General features: G+C 32.4%; 2 protein-coding genes and 1 non-coding gene across 3 annotated transcripts; 1 reads left to right on the top strand and 2 right to left on the bottom strand.

Moving 5' to 3' along the window:
* Window positions 1–5,637: 5,637 nt before the first annotated feature.
* LOC148762831 (U11 spliceosomal RNA) lies at window positions 5,638–5,766 on the bottom strand. The gene has a single exon (XR_016026842.1). It is a non-coding gene; the product is annotated as a U11 spliceosomal RNA (small nuclear RNA).
* Window positions 5,767–10,414: 4,648 nt separating this feature from the next.
* LOC18599132 (trichome birefringence-like protein (DUF828)) lies at window positions 10,415–13,741 on the top strand. The gene is made up of 5 exons (XM_007028961.3): window positions 10,415–11,664; window positions 12,004–12,196; window positions 12,318–12,511; window positions 12,612–12,770; window positions 12,982–13,741. Exons 1-5 carry the CDS (start codon window positions 10,625–10,627, stop codon window positions 13,346–13,348), a joined length of 1,953 nt encoding a protein of 650 aa, XP_007029023.3. The 5' UTR covers window positions 10,415–10,624; the 3' UTR covers window positions 13,349–13,741.
* A 4,430-nt stretch (window positions 13,742–18,171) lies between these two features.
* HAT14 (homeobox leucine zipper protein) lies at window positions 18,172–20,773 on the bottom strand. Its single transcript, XM_018121649.2, has 4 exons — window positions 20,054–20,773; window positions 19,419–19,732; window positions 19,215–19,294; window positions 18,172–18,949 (listed from the first exon to the last, which is right to left on the bottom strand). The coding sequence occupies exons 1-4, from the start codon at window positions 20,343–20,345 to the stop codon at window positions 18,553–18,555; spliced, it is 1,083 nt and encodes a 360-aa protein (XP_017977138.2). The 5' UTR covers window positions 20,346–20,773; the 3' UTR covers window positions 18,172–18,552.

Genomic DNA, 20,773 nt, shown 5'->3' with positions numbered 1-20,773 from the left:
TATCATTATTTTTTAGATACTTTATGTGTAATGTATCCCTTTTTCAATCAAATCATGCACATTTTTTATATTATTAATTATATGTATATAAATTATATATGAAGGGATTGATAAAAAAAAAAGTTGATGTTGTCTTTACTTCTTTTGATACTGCTCTAGCGTTATCATGTTCTGTATGCAAATGAACCCAAAAGGAGTATGGCTCCATCAGGCATCCATAGGGTAGTTTTGGGTCAAGAAGGGGAGCCATTGATAACAATTGATGATTTAGTTGGCCATTAAGGTATCAAGTGAGTAAGTTTTAATGCAATCATTCTTGGATCCCTACTCGTTTTTCCGCCCCATTGGGTAATTGTGGTATTAACTTTATGTATACAGCCAGTTACCCTCATAATTTAGAAAAGCAAACAAAGCAGAATGATAGCTCCTGTTTCATGTTAATTTCCTATGATCAATGGCATGCATCTTTCCCTCAAGTCATAGAGTAATCTGCTAAAGATATGTGACCATATAGCCAGTAGCCCCCCCTTTTTTTCTTTGGGGTGGCATCTTCTTTTCTTTAATCCTAGACTAAACTTTAGCTCTTTAGGTCACACATGGCCCATAGTGAGTCTAGGAATTAAGGTGATTCTAATCAGTCAACAAGTCAAGGCGCTTGGGGTTAGATTAGGCCCATAGCTAACTTGTCTCTTCTTTCAAATGAAAATTTTTTTTTTTTTGGAGCTGCTTAATTACTTATTACTCCAAACCATAGAGATATGGTTAGATCCTTGTATAAGAGTTCAATGTTAATTCGTTTACATAGCCTTTTAAAACAATTCAGAAATTCGAATCCTGATAATATGATCATCCCATGTTTTCAAACCAAAAAATCCTGTGGGGAAAAATGAAAATAGGCGGCACTGACACTGAGTGGCAAAGTTAAGCTACCATAATAACCAACTATATCAATGGATCCTGAATTTCGCTTTTCCTCCATATTCTGTAGGTCTCTGGGCCTTGGGGGATTTTCCACTTTCTACCTTTGCCCTTGGATATATTAATAGTTGCAGTTGCTTTAGAAGCTACTATGGCCAGCTTACTTGAGAAATCTGTATATATTCTTTATCCTGTGAAGTAGTTACACAATCATATGAGCTAGGAAACCAAAAAGTGAATGATGGGAAAAGACCACTAACATTAATTATCTTTCTTCGCCAAAACAATGGTCGGCTAGGTGGCATGGCCAAAAGGGTCTGTTCCTTGGTGGTTTGTGGTTGTCTAAGAGCTGGAGAAGTACCCAGAAGACTTGCTGTTGTACTTGTAAGCAACCTTTGAACATCCCGACCCTTAAAAGTGGTGAATCACATTTTTCAGGCATAATATGCCGCGAAGCAAAATCTTAGTCAATCAAAAGAAACATGCCAAGACTCAAATCTTTCTTATTTAAACAATAAATTCAGAAATGAAAAAAAAAAAAGCAGTTGTAAATGATAACTTGTTTGTAAGTTGAATAAGTTTTTTATATGTAATTGATTGAATTGATAAAGGTACGCTTCTGTGAAATCCAGTTGGATGCTTGGAGTCTACTCATAATTCGCTTGGCATCATGGCCATCTCTGCCTCCTACTCTAATGTAAAAACACATGGCGTATACGTGAATTTCTCAGCTGTCATATGTTTCTTAACGCCATCAACACCTTCTTCAAGAATTGAAGGGGGAAATAATTTTTTTTTTAAAAAAAGAAAAGTTAAAGTTCATATAATTATAGACCAATCCCACGACGACAGTTGAAACTGGTAAATGGATCTAATTGAATTGCATACTATTTTTATTTTTTTCGGCCCCCTGGGGCTTTTCCTTGCAGCTTCGTTGGCGTTCAATGCATGTGGGCGAGGGAAGGTAGAGCTCCACATCAATTATCTCGCGGAGTAATCACACAGTCCATTCCACCTTAATTCTTTTTCCTTACATATTTCAGGTATTTTTCCAATTTCTCTCATGGTGATGGATAACCTATTCTAGTCAAAATATTGAATTGAGAAAACTTGTGACCATTTTCCCCTGTAATTTTTTATAATATATCTGTTGGCGTTTGAAATAACTGATCAATACTCTCTTTCTACTATTATATAATCCCAGGGGTCGCAATTTTGAATATTTTAAGACTTAAGGTGTCCAAGCCAAGTGCTCTAATTCTACCCAATTTTTTTAAGGAAATGTTTCTGCATATTTTATTAGGAATCTTCTCTGCCAAACCAATCACGGACCTTTGATACATATACGATTAGTTGTTAATAGATTAAACTAGAGATTTCAATCTCACTTTGTTCTCAAAACAAAAGTTTGGACAAATTAAGTCACTTAGATCAGTATGTACGTACACTTGTTTCATATATATCACTCCTATTTTCGGTTATAAATTGTAATCGACATTCATTAATTACAGTGAATAATTCATCATTTTATGGCTATAGGTTAGAGACTTGAAGTGAATAATGCAATGATTTTTTTATTTGAAAAAAAAAAGAAAGAAAGATTCAAATATTTTAGATATAATATTCTAAAAAGTTTTTACATTATTTATAAAAATTTAAATAAATTTTTATTTTTTTATTGTGTTCAATGAAATTCTTGTACTTTTATTTTGAATCGAAATAAATCCTTACAACTAATGGTTGACTAATTTTTATTAATTAAAATAATATTTATCATTTTATACCATATGACATATTTTGATATGTCATATAATGGATGACGTGGCATATTACTGTGATATGATAATATGATAATATGACATTTTCACCTTTCATGTCAACGTTACATGATGTATAATGACAAGTAATATTTTGATAAATGATAATTACTCAACTATTAATTATAAGAATTTATTTGATTCAAAATAAAAAATATAAACATTTAATTAAACATAATAAAAAATAACAATTTATTTAATTTTTCTTGAATAATGTATGAATTTTTTCAAGTATTATGTTTAAAAATTTTAACTTTTTAAATAGAAAAATACATATAATTATAATAAGCTAATGCTAAAAGGGTATAAAGCATTGATTTCCTTCTTAATTATCTAAGCTTAAAAGCCCACCAGTAACAAGTTCTTCCTTTGGAAATGATTATTTTTTCTCAGCCAAGGAAATGATATTCATGTTGTGACATCCTAGTTCTCCTTAGTGTCCTGTAATATTATTGTACTTACTATGAAATATGAGCTAGACGACTGCCTTTGAATATATATATATTGAGTTTTAGTGAAAAGGAGATGTGACAAATCATGGGTTTTTGGCAATAAATAAATTAACAAGCCTCAGATCTTGCAGAACAATGCATGGATGGGGTGCCTCACACGATAAAAGAGTGGAGAAAGGAATCATGTGGAAGAGCATGTTGAGAAAATCCCAAGGGACCAAAAATGGGATTTGAATCTACAGGGTGGAGAGTGCTCTTTGTCTGGTTGCAATTTCAAAAGGTTCCCAATGAATGTAGTAGGTTAAGGAGTTGAGTCGGTGGAGAAAAGTAGTTGGCCTATGAGTTGGATGAGATTAAGAGGCCTTAAATGACCCTGGACCCCCGAGTGTCATTTTCCTCCATTTTTGAATTCATTTATATTAATATCTTCTAGGTAATCATCAGATTTCATGAATTATTTTAGCATAACCTTTTCAATTATTGAGCCTCAAAAACAGCATCATCTACTTTCTTTTTTATATCGTAACAACAATTCATATCAAGAAATAAATATTGCCAAATTTGTTGCTACGTCAAAAAGGTGGATTCTTATATGTATGATCAGAGCAAATGATGTGCATCAATAATAAATATTTGCATTTATTTCAAGACAAATCACCATATTTAATTTTGGATAATTGTAAAATCGCTATCACTTTTGTTTTTGGGCAGAACAATGAGTTGAGCAAATTGGAAGAAAATTAAAGTGGAGGACAGACATGAATGACAATTTCTAGCTTTCCTGATCATATCCTTGCCATCTTTTTTCTGTGCATTTATTTCTATTTAGTCTTAGTAGAAAGCATATAGGCCCTTTTTCCAAATAAGTTTCCTTTTACTGTTTTTGGTACTATTCCCCTTTACCTTTATTCTTTGCCAAATGGTAGTCTCATTCAATTGCTAGTCCAACAAATAAATCCAACTTATACATACAAGCATTTGGTTCCACGATTGATGATATTTTTGTACTACATAGCTTGCAAGTCACTATTACACAGTTGTAAAGACATAATTGAAACACTCAATTTTCTGGTATTTTTTTTCTTTTATAGTAATATATCTAAACCAATTATTGAATGACTAATTGCAAGGAAGAAGTAATTTCCAAAATGATTGCAAATCTGGTCCATATCGTATTTGCAACCTTTCACAATTATTGAATTGAATTTATTACCATAACAAACCAAATCATCCATCAAACTTATATGGTAACTTTTGTCCCAAACTTTGAAGTGATTACAATAATTTTGGCCAATTTTTCGTCAAGTATTAATATTACTATTTTTATTTTGACTCATTTAATGTTAACATTCTTCTAAAAAGAGTTATCTATCAATTATTGCAAGATTGTTAGAGAGGATAAATAGTGAGCCATACTTTGATCCAGGGGCGGAGCCTCCTTTACTTTGGCCTCTCAAAATTTTTAAAATTTTTTTTGTATTATATAAAATTTTTTATATATTTCTTTACCGATCTCTTCAAAATAATTTTTTATTTAATAATTAATATAAAGAAAAAATAACAACATGATTTCACATGTCTCAATTTTAAAGGTTTTTTGTTTTTCTTTCTCAATTTATATTATTATTTTTATTTATTTATTTATTTTTATTTCATTTATTTATATGTTTTAAATTTTTATAAATTTTCTGTTCTAAATTTTTAAGAACCATCAACCATGTTTTTTTCTTTTTTGTTTCTATTATATGAATTTTATTTTTTATAATTTTAATCTTTAAAAATTCATAAATTATTATGTAATTTTTAAATATAAGTTGTAATGTTGCATTGTTGTTAAAAATTTCATTAATGTATTATTTTTTTTAATCTTGATTAAATAAAAAGAAATTATCTTAAATATATCTTTTTTATATGTTTTACATTTTATATTTAATTGAAAGAAAATTATTTAGAATATAAAGCCTTTAAATAATTTTGATCATATAAGAGGAAATTATCAATCTTATATATTGTGTTTAACTATTTATGTTTTTTGTATTATAGTTTTATATTTAATATTATAAGTTGAAATAGAAATAAAATAAGAATATTAAAAGTTGACTGCTTTAATTTTTTTAAGTTTGATTAAAATATAAGTAAATTGAAAATAATTGACAAATTTTTTAAAAGAAAAGATGCAAACCGTTCAAATGATTCTTCTATACTTGAGCCACCAAATCTTAATACTTTAACTCATGAATTAGAATAATATAAATCAAATTATTTAAAACTCAATCATAAAGAAATTGATGTTTTTCAATGCATAATTAATAATTGATGAATTTGAATTCAGAAAACATAATTGAGCATAACTTTCAGACTATTGTAAGTCTTTTTTTTTTCCTTAATTTACATGTTATATAAAATTATTTTTTATTATTAATCTGTTTATTGTTAATTAAATTTTTTTTCAAGAGGGTCGGCCAAGCGAGCCAACCCTATTAGGGTTCCACAAATTATGTCGGCCATATGTCTTGATAGCCATTAAGCACCCACCAAACGAGGGTGAGCGTAGCATATTTAGCCAACCAACCCTTTTTTATTGTTAATTAAATTTATCATATTAAGTTTTAAAATTTTTAATTTTTATTTTTCTATTTTTATCTCTTTAACAAAAATTAATTAGCTCTACCTTGTTTTGATCCTCTTAAAACTCTTATAAATTAAAAATATTAACTGTTACATTAAAATTTTATTTAATTACATGAAATTGTGATTTATGTGTAAGATATATTTGAAATTTTATCTTGCCCTCAAATATAGTTTGAATTGTCTGACGAGGGATGGTACGTACGTCAACAAAGGATGGCAGAAAGTTCCAATCCCTCGAGAAGGACAGGAGATTTAATTAAGCATTAAAAAGAATTATTAATGGTTGATTTGGAAGTAATGAGATCCTAAACGAAGGCAGCACCGACAGACTTTGGGCATAGATTTGAGGAGTTGACGCGTATACCAGGGGAGTCCAGCCAAGTCCACGCCGGCAATGTACGGCTTCTGCAACCCATTTCTTCCGATTGAATATCTTAGACTCTTTTCAAAAATCATTTATTAATTGTTAGAATATTACATGACAAAAGGCTGATCAGCTATTAATAGGGATGACTCCGTCTCCTTTTTAAAAGGAAAAAAAATGACTTAATTGAATGTAAATACTTAATTCTCAAATTGACATCATTTTAAGTTTTGGAAAGGAGACCCATAAATTAATTTTTTTTCTTCTAAATACTGTTCACTAACTTAAGTCTAGAGGCAATTGGTAGTTTATATATTTTAAATTCACCCAAAAAAAATCGACATATAATGATATAATTAATATATTACAGATGAACAATTATTTTTGGATAAACTATTAAAGAGACTATAATTTAGACGAACAATATTCACAACTCTACGAGCGGTGCTACCTACTCTTTCTTTTAAGAGCCACTTACCTTATAAATACAATATCTTGTTGGGCAAATCATATAGTTGGTTGTGATTTGATTCATTGTGTGATAAGGAATAGCGTGGTCCCATTTATATCATCCCAATAAACCCTTAAAAAATATTTGTGTCTAAACTTGAACCTCTAGTTTTCCAAATGGGGCCAAAAGGGAGAACGACTTGTATTTTAATATATTTCTATTCTACCTTTCAATATTTAAAAATTCTTAATTATTTTTACTTATTTATTATTAAAAAAAAAGTGAATTTCAACCTAATTTTTTAAACAAAGAGTTATATATTTATAACTGAACCGAATACTCGGTGTATTAGTTTTTAATTACTGTTTTCTGTTAATAAAAAAATAATCATTTTATAGATAAAGCCCATTTGCCATGTCACATGCATTCTGCAAATGTTTGCATGCTCGTGAATCAGTATGGATCAATCGTCAAATCTTCCCAACCTCTTATATACATATATAGTGTTTAAAAATAGGGTATATTTAAACCTTCTTAACAGATTAAGCATTAATTTATTGATAACACAAAGAGAAAAAAAATTGTTTGTTTAATCCGTCAATGACTGAATCTATTGGGAAAATGGTGAGGAAGACAAAATGAAGTAGCTCGATTTGAACTTCAAGATTAAAGCTTATGACTGTTTCTTCATTTTCTCAGTTCATGACTTTGTGGGGGCACTGAAATGTGTAGTCAGCCAGATGGTTTACTTTGATATTGACTCACCAAGGGTTTCTTTCATGGACTAGCGTAAGATCATCGATTTTTCTCTAACAAATTAAATACTAGTTAGGAAGATCATTTAGGTTTCCTCTGTAGCTTATACTTTATTTTTTTTTAATTTAAAAAAATAGAAAAAATAAATAAATAATAAGAACAAAAATATCACTCAAATAGAAATTGAATAGAATAACCTTTTCATTATTCATGTTAGGGGAAGTATTCCTTGAAAGCTTTCAACACAACTTACACCCCAACTATGTTGTTCAGTCCAACATTTTCAGAGCAGACATAAGAGAGGGGGAAATTAAATTAAAATAAGGTTGAGAATTAAAGTAAAATCAATGAATTATATCAAACTATTAAATGAAAGTGCTTACCAAAATAGAATATCTATTTTGCATCTTACCATTCGATAATAAATAACCAAATTAATCTAAACGTTCTTTGAAATATTTTAACTATAACAATTTTGCATTCTCTAAACCTTTTAATGTTGGTCTTTTAGAATATGCTATTCCTTCTTTCAAGTGATTTTCTCTTCGGGTGAAGACACGTTTGAGTTCCAAACAGGATAATAAAACACAGATAGATCCAACTCCGACCCACCTTGTAATTATCAAAGCCGTAGGACATTTGGCAAGCTCAAACCCTTAAACCCCAAACGACAATGCTGGGCGGTGACTCCATAACTTAAACATTATTGGTTGGGACCTTAAACACCCCCTTCAGTATTTTTGTCTGTCAGATGGGTCCCCCTCCAATGACAATGCGTCACAGCTACCACAACCCTCACCGCCGGGTGACGATGTGCTGGGTAGTTGATTCTTCTTTTAATTTTTTTGTGATCAGGCAGCCGTACATGTTTGACGAGTACGATTAAAAAACACGGACAGAAAAAAGTTTAAAAAATGAAAAATAGAGGAAACAGTTATAAGAGGTCCCACACGGACAGGCATTTATAAACGTCCACATTTAACTTAACACCGGTAAGGGGGTGGAAACCGAAAAAACTCATAAATTTTTAAATTTTCGAAAACAGTCTAAAGGGTACTTTTGATAAGGGGATTTTGATGAATATTACGATTTCTGCCACTACTTCTTTTCCTTTCTGTGATCTGATATTTTCCTTGGGAAATTAAAAATATCTTTTAATTTTTTCATAATTTTTTTTCAAAAATGTTTTCTCATAAAAAAAGAAATATTAAAAAGATAAAAAAAAAAATGTTTTCCTGATGCTCTCGGCCAGATCTGAACTTTCTTTCTCCTTTACCTTCAAATTCTCTCTCCCGATTCATCCTCTCTCTTTTCCAAATTTTGTGATGAAAAGTCTTTAATACCCTTAACAATTGAACAATCTCATATTTTATAAAATTCTCACGTTTCTATTAAATAATAATTAAAAATAGTTACCAAAAAAATACATACCAATTATTATATAAATTAAATTGCTTGAGTTCAAATAATCTACCATCGAATGTATCCTTCGTAATATAGCTGAGTTGGGCAAGTGAAGGTCTTCATCATGGGTAGAGGTACTGCTCATCAAATGACATTACCAAACAAAATTATGGTGGAACAAAGCTCCAATCACTGATTATCAATACGCAGAATTGAATTATTTATAATACAAAGTTTACAAGACCAAGATAGAACAAGTTAAGATACTCAGAATTGATTTCAAAAACTTGGGATAAGCTAACTTGATCCCGATTTGAGTTTGAATTGCCTCTCTCCAATAAATTAGCCTTACATTTTATGCCGTAACTGCTAATCTGAGTGCAACAAAGGAAAGTGCCCCTTCTTGCCTTCTTTGTTGGATTGGTTTTTCTTGTTTTCTTTTTATGAATAATTTTCTATTTCAAATGTTGAATATAAGTTTATAATTATTTTTTATATAACTTATATAGGTTTATTTCATAATTGCATTAATCTATTATTTTTCCTTAATTATAACGTAACGTATATGTATAAATCTTACAAATCCACGTCATAAGATAATTTCTTTTATAAATAGAAGCTATCGATCTTACAAATTCCTAATTTAAAAGGTAACTATAGATTCATCTAATACAAAAATATATAAAAATAAAATCTTTGATAAAAAAGGAAATAATTTTACATTAATAGTTTATCTTTTTGACATCTCTATTCTAAATAAATATCAGCTCTCTTCTAAATCTATACAAAATTTTAATTTTGGTATTCAAAAAAATTAAATTTATTGCAATCGATCGTTTTCACTTGAAAAGTTTACATATTTATTACAAATTCAAACTATATAAAAGACAAAGCCCAAAAATATGTTTGACCATTTAATGTTAAAAATTCAAACTAAACATGATATTGTTGACTGTTGCCTAAAAATATATTTACTAGCATAACTCAATCAAAAGGAAAACTTTATAATACTGAATTTTGCATTGATTTCATTGCTTCTTTTTTTATTGTTTCACGTAGCATTCAATTTACTATTTTTTTTTATAATTTGATTTTGTTACTTATTACTAATTTGATTGTTAGTCAACAATCACGTTCAAAAGATTATAATTTCTTAGGTCATTTTAATATTTTTTCTATGCGTGATTATTTCCACTCATTTTTAGTTTTTAAAATTTTCTTAATCCATATTTTTATCACCAAAAGTTTAATTTCGTTTTTTGGTAGACCTCTTTGAGTTTTTATATACATAAGAAAGGTTTTACTCACTAAAAAATATTATTGAATTAATAGGAAAGAAGTTATTGTAGATATAAATCTATTAATAAATTACATTTTTGGTCATACTCATTCACTTGACGTATACAAAAAAAAAAAAAAATCATAGATAAAAAAGAACTACGCTAAAAAAGCACGGGGCACAACCAAATTAATGTGATCTAGCACGTGTTGTGGAAAATACACGTACCACAAAAATAGGAAGTCAGTGGCAGAAATGTTAATTATGTGGAAACCATCCCCTTTTTTAAAACCATTTATTCTTTCTTTTTCCTTTATAGCTCTTTCCTTTTTTTTTTTTCTCTCTCTTCTCCTCTCTGTTCCTCACAAGTCACAAGTGTTCTCTCTCCAACATAGACAACTTTCTCTTTCTGTATAGTCACATTCACTTTAGTCTCGTCCCACTTCTCAACTTTCTCTCTCCGCAAACACCAATTTTCTCCACCTTCCCACATCTACTTCCATCTCTGGGTTTGGAGAGAGAGCAACTCAAAGGATTTGGCTTTTGCCTTCAATGGCAGATACTGCAAAGTACATGCCTATCAATGGAGGAACAACTCTCGTTACAGACTTCAGGAGTCTGTTTTCAATCATCAAGACAAGGAGGACAGTGGCTTTCTTCATGTTTGCCTTTGTTGGTTTCACTGTGTTTTTAGCTTTTAGCCCTTCTTCGAACTCTTCTGCTCCTTGGTTCACCAACATCTTTTCAACAAGCTCCACCACTTCTGCTACTACATCTGCGGATTCTTATAGATCTCAATTCTCTTCCGTTTTCGATTACTTCTTTTCCAACACTTCTTCTTCTCCGCAACAACAACAAGGCCTTAACTTCACTTCTTATCCTAATAATACCAGATCTAATAGCACTTTATCTCAATTAGCCAACCCAAGAGAGGAGCTACCTTTTGACAAAAACACCACCAAAACCCAATCTTTGAACACAAATAAAGAAGTAGCCAGTTCTAAAAACACCACTTTCCAATCCCCCAAAACAAATAAAAACAACACCCAAAGTTTGGTTTTGCATGCAAATCAGACCACACTTTCTCCTCCCCCTGTGTATAAAAATCCACCTAGGACGAGCAGCCAGACTGAAAAGAAAGAGAATTCTGATAAAGCTCAAGTTTTGAAGGCTAATCAGACTACAATTGTCACTGAAAAAGCTCCGGTGGCAGCTAATCAGAGCACAAATTCTCCAGCCAAATCTGATTCTGTCAACAAGGTAAGTTCTGGGAAGGGAGAGAAAAGTGTAGCACAAAAAGGAGTGGTATCAAACTACACAGCTTCCCTGACGAAGAAACAGGGGAATGGGAAAAACCAGGGCAATGGGAGTGGTTCAAGGCTGCCAGCTAAACGGGGGATTGAGAATTTGATTGAGTCGTTGATGAATTGTGATTTGTTTGATGGAGAATGGGTGAAGGATAATTCCTATCCCCTTTATAAACCAGGGTCTTGTTCGTTTATTGATGAGCAATTTAGTTGTGTTCCCAATGGAAGGCCTGATAGAGATTTTCAGAAATTGAAATGGAAGCCTAAAGGCTGCACTTTGCCAAGGTAGTAATTTTTTTTTTAAGTTTTGATCAATTCTTTTTACTGATTTATCAACCAAGTAATATCTTGAGCTTTTTAATCGGTTTAATTTTGAGTAGGTTTTCCTTTATTGGAAAATCAAACTGATTTAGCAGTTTTGGATTTATGTTGATCTTTGAATTAGTCATCTAGAGAATTTATCAAATTTTATTCGTGATCAACACTGTTGAATACTTGAATGTATTTTCATACATAGATTTTACTTTGGTGCTTTCTTATGCCTCTAGTAATAAATTACATGGCAATGGGTTTTCTTTTCTTTTATCATTAAGCTAAGATTAATTAATGTGAATATTTTGTTAGATTGAATGGCGGTCACATGTTGGAGCTATTGAGGGGAAAGCGGCTTGTTTTTGTGGGCGACTCTTTGAATAGGAATATGTGGGAATCTCTGGTTTGCATCCTGAGAGGTGCTGCAAAAAATCCAAAAAATGTTTTTGAAGCCCATGGGAGACATTATTTTCGAGGGGAAGCTTCATACTCTTTCATATTCAAAGTAGGTTATTCGTGATGATTAAATTTTACTCATCTTTGTTACTTACTGTAGGATATTTACTTTAATTTTACGGCAACTTATTTGTTTACTTTTTGGGGCTGGCTCGGTTGATGATGAATAGGATTATAACTGCACTTTAGAGTTCTTCGTATCTCCTTTCCTGGTCCGAGAGTGGGAAATGCCAGACAAAAATGGAACGAAGAAGGAGACACTTCGGCTTGATCTTGTTGGAAAATCATCTGATCAATATAAATCGGCAGATATCCTCATCTTCAACACGGGGCATTGGTGGACTCATGAGAAAACTTCCAAAGGGTTTGTTGATAATATTTCCATACAACTTTTTTACATATAATGTCTCTTACTGTAATGATTTTAATGATTATTTTCCGTGTTCAACTACGGAAAACTACAGGAAAGATTATTACCAAGAAGGCAGCCATGTTTACAACGAATTGAATGTTCTTGAGGCCTTTCGGAGAGCATTGACAACATGGGCTAGATGGGTTGATGCCAGAGTAAATCCTATGAAGTCTATGGTGTTCTTCAGAGGTTATTCTGCTTCACATTTCAGGTAAAGGCAAATAAATGTGATATATTATTTTGAATGCACATAGCTGCTTTTTCCTTCACAACCTGCAGCCACATTTGAAGTAAATTCCTGTATTTCCTTGAGAATTATGGAGGCATATAATTGTAACCTTGTTTTTCTTGGAACTGTGTGTTGGTAAAAACTATGATATACCATTTCTAAATGTTTTATTGGTGCTTGAATCTTTCTCCAGCGGCGGGCAGTGGAATTCTGGAGGAGCATGTGATAGTGAAACTGAGCCGATCAGGAATGAGACGTATCTAACGCCATATCCATCAAAGATGTTGGTCTTGGAGTCAGTGCTGAAGGGGATGAAAACACATGTCACCTACCTTAATATTACCAGATTGACTGATTTCCGAAAGGATGGTCACCCATCAATCTACCGGAAGCACCAGAAGCAACAAATGTCAGAGGAGGAAAGAATAGCTCCTCTAAAATACCAGGACTGCAGCCATTGGTGCCTTCCTGGTGTGCCGGATTCGTGGAACGAGCTTCTGTACGCAGAGCTCCTTGTAAAAGAAAATAAGATGCGGCAACATCAAAGGAGAGCTAGGTAAAAATAAAATCATACAAACTTAGATTTGTCTGAGTCGAAGCAAGTATAGGCGGTACATTGTAGAAACAAACAAACAAAATGGAAGGAAAAAAAAGATCAAACAGAGAGTGTTTTTTATTTTTTCTGCTCCTCCTTATAAAATTGTGGGAGTAGAAAAATGAAGCTGATGAATATTCTTGGAGAGATCAATCTGTGCTGTAGTAAATTTCTTTTGTTTATAATAGAAAGTAGAGAGAGGATGGTTTTGGTTTAGTTGGTAAGATTTGGATAATGGGAAATCTTGTCCTTCCCTTACCACCCCAAGATTTTTCTGCCCTCAAATTTGCTTTGAGGATTGTAAATCTCCATATTATTTTATTTAAAAATAAAATCAAGTGGGTTGCTTCTCTTTCCATATACCATCCTTACATATTTCTCTCTTATCCATTCCTTTTTCTCAGTATTCTGTTCAACAAACTGATCACAAGCATGAAATTAACCTTTGATTATATTATAAGACACCATGGTCATGGTGATGTTTGATTTATATACTGATAAATGCCAAATTGCCTCTTGTGGAAAGCTTGGGTCACTTTGTGATTGGGTCTACAAAGGACCGACCACATGCGGCTTTTGATAAACCAAATACTAAATATAAAATTGTAGAGGTAATAAGAGTGTGGTCTTTTCCTGGGATCTGTCACATGCCATGTTTGGACTAATTCGTCCACATATGAAACAATCAGAATCTGTATATTTGATTGTTTAAGCAATTTACCAAGCCACCATCATCAGATAAGAGCTAACCTTGTCTTTTATCAAGTGCCTTTTTTCCACTTTATAATCACTCGTTTTCTTTGTCAATTTATAGAATCTTTTCTTCGGGTTCCTCGTAATAGTGTCTAGTGTCGGTAACTGCAAGCAAAACCTAGGGCTCTTTACGTCTTATCTCTTTATATTTTTAGCTTCAAGTTCAAATTGCATCTAAATATGAGGCTTCGTAATAGGTATATTTATATATTTTCTTAATTAACGAATTGTGTTTGAATTTCTCTTCTTTAAAAAATTTAAAAAAAATTGAAATTTTAAATTTAAAAAAAGATTTCTGCCGTTTCTTTAATAGCATAAAATTTGTTAGAAGCTGCATCTTATCTCTTTCTCTATTTCGAAATTAACGTTTAAATTTTCCACCACTCAAGCTGATCTTAACATTTCAAGAAAGAATAATAACAACAAAAACTATCTTAATTTGGTTCGAAGTTGCATATCTCTCCTCTTTATCCAATGATTGCTTGGGCCTCAACTCCCTCACTCTAACCTATGGGCATCTGGCCCATTTGTTTTAATCTTGAGGTACCTAGGCTTAGCCTTTTCTTCTTCAAGAGAGTATAGGAGAGGAAGTGGCCTATCCCGTGAAATCTTTTGTACATTGTATTCGAACCACATTCCCAAGGATCCCTTTCTTACTCTTTTTTTTTTTTTACTTTTAATTTGTATTTTATACTTTTTTTTGTTTAGAGAAGGGACACAATTCTTTTGCTTTTAATTGATATATTGTCTGTTTGAGCTGGAAAAAGAAGATGTAGTCATGGTATGTACCTTCTATGCCAAGTCTACTATAGTCAAATATGGGGATTGCATGATCTCTATGCTTTGATTGCTTTCTTTTTTTTTAATCTCACAACTCTCTTTGCATGTAGAGTGATAATATGGATGGGACACCATGGTCAGTAAAAGCTTAACTCATCACAGTCTTACGTTCACGTCGATATGAAACAACAAATCGAAATTGAAAAGATTGTCGCATTTGAAAACACCAATAATGAGTGCCCCCTTTCATTACTTCACAACTTAGGTACATAGAATAATTTGCCTTTTAGTTTAAATTAATAGCAGTAATTACTAATCAATTGGTCAATGACACATTATCTTATCCATCCAATTTCTAATTTAAAACACACAAAAAAAATTTGCAATAATTTTTTGGTGGGGTAAATCTTAATAAACTTTATTGGTGAAAAAATAGTGGAGCTTCACTTAAAATTCAAACATTAGCTACTCCTTTTTTCAATTAAATTAAATCAAGTACAAGCTCAAAGGGCCTGTACCTGGGCTATAGATGAGAAATTTTTAACCCCATTATGTGACAAATTAAAATTTTAAATTCGTAATTAGCTGCTTATCAGTGCAGATGTCCCAACTTAATTTAAGCACCTTCACCTGATAATTGCAACTAGAGGTGTCAATAAGTGGATCCGGTTGACACTTCTATAACCTAAATTAAGATTCAATTAGTGAAATCCCAAATCATTAATTTAAAATAAATTTATTATTAAATATTAAATTAATGTTTTTAAAAATACTTTAAAATTAAAATTAATATAATAATATTTGAAGTTAAGCCAAATTGAACTCTAAAAATCATGTCCAGGCTCGGTCCATGAACAGATGTACATGCAATCATCCAGCAATGGGCCCCAAATGAGGAGTATCTCTTTGATTTGAGCTTGGTTGGATCAATAATATGAACTTTCCCTCCCTCTTCCAGTCTCTCTTTAATTAACCCTGCAATAAAACTGCAAGAATCTCACAGGTAAGAATGTAGATATATTTTAGACTCTCAAAGCATTTCTTTCTACTATCTTCTTTAAAACCTAAGAACATGTGTGTAGCATCTCTAAATTAAGAATATATATATATATATACTTATATTGATTTAGGTACACACATGCATTTCACCTTACTTGGAGAGTAAATAACCCTATTATTAATTAGACATGCTTGGTTCCTATTGGTTGATCAATTAATTTCTTCAAAATCGATCTTGGGTTGGCTTAACCAAACCCTAGATACTTACCATTACCAAGCATAAATCATTATGGTTTGACATTTTTGAAGATGTAATTTATAGTTACATGGCGCTATCAGATATTAATTCATATACCTAACTCTTTTCAACGTAGCAGTCTGTCCCAGAATGCAGATACGTTGCTCTGGCCTTGTCATAATCATGGTTGAAATACCGACGTTTTCCAGGTTTTTATAGCGACCCTGCAGGCTGCATGTCTCTTCTTTGGTCGTCAAGTCTCACCACCAACTTTGTCTTGATATCATCTGCCATCTCGCTCACGTTCTGAACATCTCTAGAGAAAACAGCCATGGGATTTCAACCTCGGCCCCTTGGGTTAGGTGTGAAAAAGTTTAATTTCACAACCAAGGATTACATTTATTTGCGAGATTAGACAAAGAGGGATTCAAATCAAATTCTTCAAGTAACAACATATATACTTACAAATTAGATTTGTATAAGCAAACGTTTTGTAGGATTATAATTGTTTTTGTAATAAAATTAATTACAGTCATTTCGACTTTAACTCCAATGATAAGTTTGGGTAATGAGATTTTGGATGAAGATTTTATGTTTAAACCGTATTTCTCTTATACAAAAAAAATGATGTAACAAATGTATTATATATACAATAATAATTATGATAATTAATCATGAGTATACCATTGATGTTAGATAACTTAATCTTTGTACTTCATCGTTAATTATTGTATCGATTGGGTAGTGGGCACGGCTCTAGGTATTTAAACCGCATAAATAAGCATTACTTAGCACTCATATTATAGATATAATTAATTACTCCAAATGGATTTTCAATTACTTTTCTTCAAACAATAGTATGTTTTTGAGTGCACATCTTGTGTTTGCCTATTTTTCCCGTGAACGTATAAATGATTGTTCATGGTATACATGTGAATTTAAAACTGAAAAAAAAAAAAGTAATGAAGTTATGGAAAAGTAGGGCTGCTACTGCGCTTACTGGTTAGGGAAATTGATTTTTGTGTCCATTATTTTGAATCAAAAGATATATATGAATGTATGTATGTTTAAAATTATATTCATAAAATTTAAGAGGGAGTGAACATATGAAAAAAAACCTCTTATATAGACTTGCCTTCAAAACTTAGAGCAATATTATACTTCAAGTCTCAACCACAGCTTGCACGAGTTCTCTTTCATCTATTTCTTTTTCCTCTCATAATTATTAGATAGATGTTGAAACACTTTATACATCTCAAATCAAGAGATACATACACTCATATGTATAATATATGCTTATTCCAGCTAATAGGATGTTGGTCTCACCAAGTCTATCTTAACTTACATTTTTTTCTTTCTATTATCTCGTTTTATTTAAATTGTTAATTTATTCTAATAAATAAATTACAATTGTTTAATAAATTTTTAAATATATAACTCAAACGGTAAGTATGTGTATGTCTCATACTTAATAATGTGATTCAAATTTCTTTTCTCTCAATTAAAAAGGAAACAAAGAAAACAAACAAACAAAAAAAAAAAACGCTACCATGCGCTCTCCTTATCCGTTATCTCTATGGACTATGATGGCCGTGTAACCAATGTAATTCCTTCTATTTTACTACCATTTAAATGCACATAATGCTCGCAATAAAGGCTGATAATGATATATTGAAGAATTGGCTTAGCTAATTAAGTGGTAATAAATATTTTTAATGCATGTGATGTGAGCAGTAATTTGATTATAAGCTATATAAAAAATGGGGCATCTCTTTTCCATAAACTTTCTCTAAAATTCTAAAGAGTTGTGATATGATTAGTGTTAGGTGTTCCCTATGGAGAATAAGTTGCACTGTCATCCGATTTCATAATAGTAAAATCCCTCTCCATGTTCCCAGTTCAGCGAACTTGATAATAATTTGTAGAAATACTGAAAGGAAATAACAAGACGCAACAAGTCAAAGCATACATTGGAGACGGTCAAAATAAATGAATGAAACTGAGTGTGGATTCATAAATAAATAAATAAACCACTAAGATTATATTCAATTTCAATGCACAAACCATTAGATTACATTAGGCAGTAACTATTAATAATTAATTTCTTTTCCCCGTCAAACAAAACAGGCAGCTTTCTAACAAAATTTCTTCCACTTGCTCCCTCACCCCACCCCCAGTCAAAAACAAAATCTATCAAAAACTCAAATCTCGTGTTCTTTTTCCCCCCGTTCCCATCAACAAGAAAACTGCTAGACAGACAAATTAATAAATTCAAGAAAGGAAAATAAAATAAAATAAAATAAAATAAAATAAAGAAAAATCCTCCAAGCCAAGAATATTTACATTATGGAAAAGAAAAAAGGGAGTCAAATCTTTTGACTGGTCACATCCAATGATTTTCAGGAAGCAGCCTGGTGGGCTTGGGGCTGGGGCTGGGGCTGGCTTTGGGTCACATGTGTTGGTAGAGGAGAAAAAGGGTATCCTCTAGTCTTAGTCAGTGGTAAGACACCAGTCTTGGCATCGGAATTGCTGCCAGCGGCGGCGGCGGCGGCGGTGACGTTGGTGGTGGTGGCAGCAGCAGCGGTGGAATTAGCGGTGGTGGAAGTGGTAGCGACACGCTCACATGAAGGACACATAGTGAGAGTGGTGGCAGGCAGCTGCATGTAAAATGGTTGAGAAGTTTTCAAGGCTCTTAATTCTTGCAGTTCCTTTTGCAACCTCCTATTTTCTTCTGTCAGCGTCTCACAGCATCTCTTCAAATACTCACAATCTACCTCCGTCTGCTTCAGCTTTGTCCTGTGTTGCAACAATCAAACCTTAAATCAACCATAATTAAAAACAACTTAAACCAATAAATTACATAAAATTAAAAAAAGAATGATAAAAACATTCTCAGTACAGTTCAGGTTGAGGACATTAATTTATTTTTATTAAAAGCTCGAGGATGGCTAATAAATACAGCATGCTGCAACTTCTGGGAAATAAAAATGTTATAGATATTACTCATATTGGCAATTGTTCAATACAACCACCATGAAATAAATAATATATGCTCCTATACCTTGCTCTTCTATTCTGAAACCAAACTTCCACTTGGCGAGGACGAAGATTTAATTGCTTGGCCAAGGCAAGTTTTTGCTTCTGGAACCACCATTCAAATTTAAAAAATAAAAATAAAAATCAATAAAAAAAATGTTTAAGACAGAACCCAAAAGAACAGGGGAAAAAAACAAATGGTAATAATTTCTGTTTATGTTTGACTTACAGGATTGAGAGTGTTGTGTTCTTTGAAACTTTCTTCAAGAAAAGCGGATTGTTCTTTAGAGAGCCTGAGTTTCTTCCGAGTTGAACCGTTCTCATCATCATCGCTGGCTCTTGAGCTAGCTCTTTCGTTTTCAACTTCCAGGTCTCTCTTGCCTCGACCGCTTCCGTTTCTAATCCCGAAGTCCATCTGAAAAGAAGACACCGCGCTGTTGGGAGAAGACATCGCCGCCCCATCCTCAGCTTCATCCATCACCGCCACCACCGGTAACCGGTTCACATCTAACCCTCTTCCCTGTCCTTCTGATGAACCCGTTTCTACCACCAATGTAACAATGCACAAGTTTAATGCTATTTTCTTCAAGATGATAAAAGAAATATCAAATAACAAACAAAACCCAAAATACCCAGATCTTAATATCCCATACAGTATCATTTTTGGCTGCCAAGAGCACTATATGAAGAAAAAAAAAGACAGTTTTTTTCATTAGGAAAAATGGAAGGCGTAATATATTTTCATAAGTAGGAACTGCAAATTTCAAATTTCTTTCTTCCATTTCTCACCAACAAACAGAAAGATGAACAAGAAACAAAAAAAAAAGAGAACATGAAGCTTGGCGCAAAGGGGTAAATACTCACGATTATCAGTGAGCCAAGGAAAGCGAAGCTGAGAAGGAGGTTGGCTACGAGGAACTGGGGAGAAAGGAAGAAGATCAAGCTGAAGAGGTGGATCCGAAGACACCCTTTTGTCATGTCCATCTCTAGTAGCTTCTCCTCTACTTTCACCTTCAAAAGCATCCCCTTTCTCTTGTGATCTGAACCCATTTCCGAGCCCCATGCAAAACCCTAGATCTTTGCTTGATAACTTTGGGGCTTTGTCAAGAAATGAAAACGGCTTTGAGGGATCACCCAAGCTCAAAGCTAACTCCATTCACCTTACTTTTTCTTTTCCTTTTCCTTTTGTTTTCAAAGAGAACCCAAAATCAAAACAACTGCAAAGACGGCTTTGAATATCTTGGCTGTTGTTATTTTTTTTTCCTTTGGACTCGATGAAGAGAGATATACCCTGAAAAGAGAGTTAAAAAAGAAACCCTATCCAGTATTCTTTAATGTAAACACACAACCCACCACCCCCTCGCTCCCTACGACACTCCTTTTTATTTCCCTTGCCTTGTGCGAGTAAAGATTGACCGACAAATCCAGTTTGACAAACGCACGTGAATCTATATAAATATACACCGGTTCATACACGAGAGAGAGAGAGACAGAGAGACAGAGAGGGAGGGAAGGAGAAAGAGAATGAGAAAGATACTTCGTTTCTCAAAGTAATAAAGGAAAAGGGTTTGCAAAATCTTTGGT

The sequence above is a fragment of the Theobroma cacao genome, chromosome 5, assembly GCF_053813885.1.
Source record: "Theobroma cacao isolate CCN51 chromosome 5, ASM5381388v1, whole genome shotgun sequence".
NCBI classification, from domain to species: Eukaryota; Viridiplantae; Streptophyta; class Magnoliopsida; order Malvales; family Malvaceae; genus Theobroma; species Theobroma cacao.
This window is presented reverse-complemented; position numbering and strand designations above follow the sequence as displayed.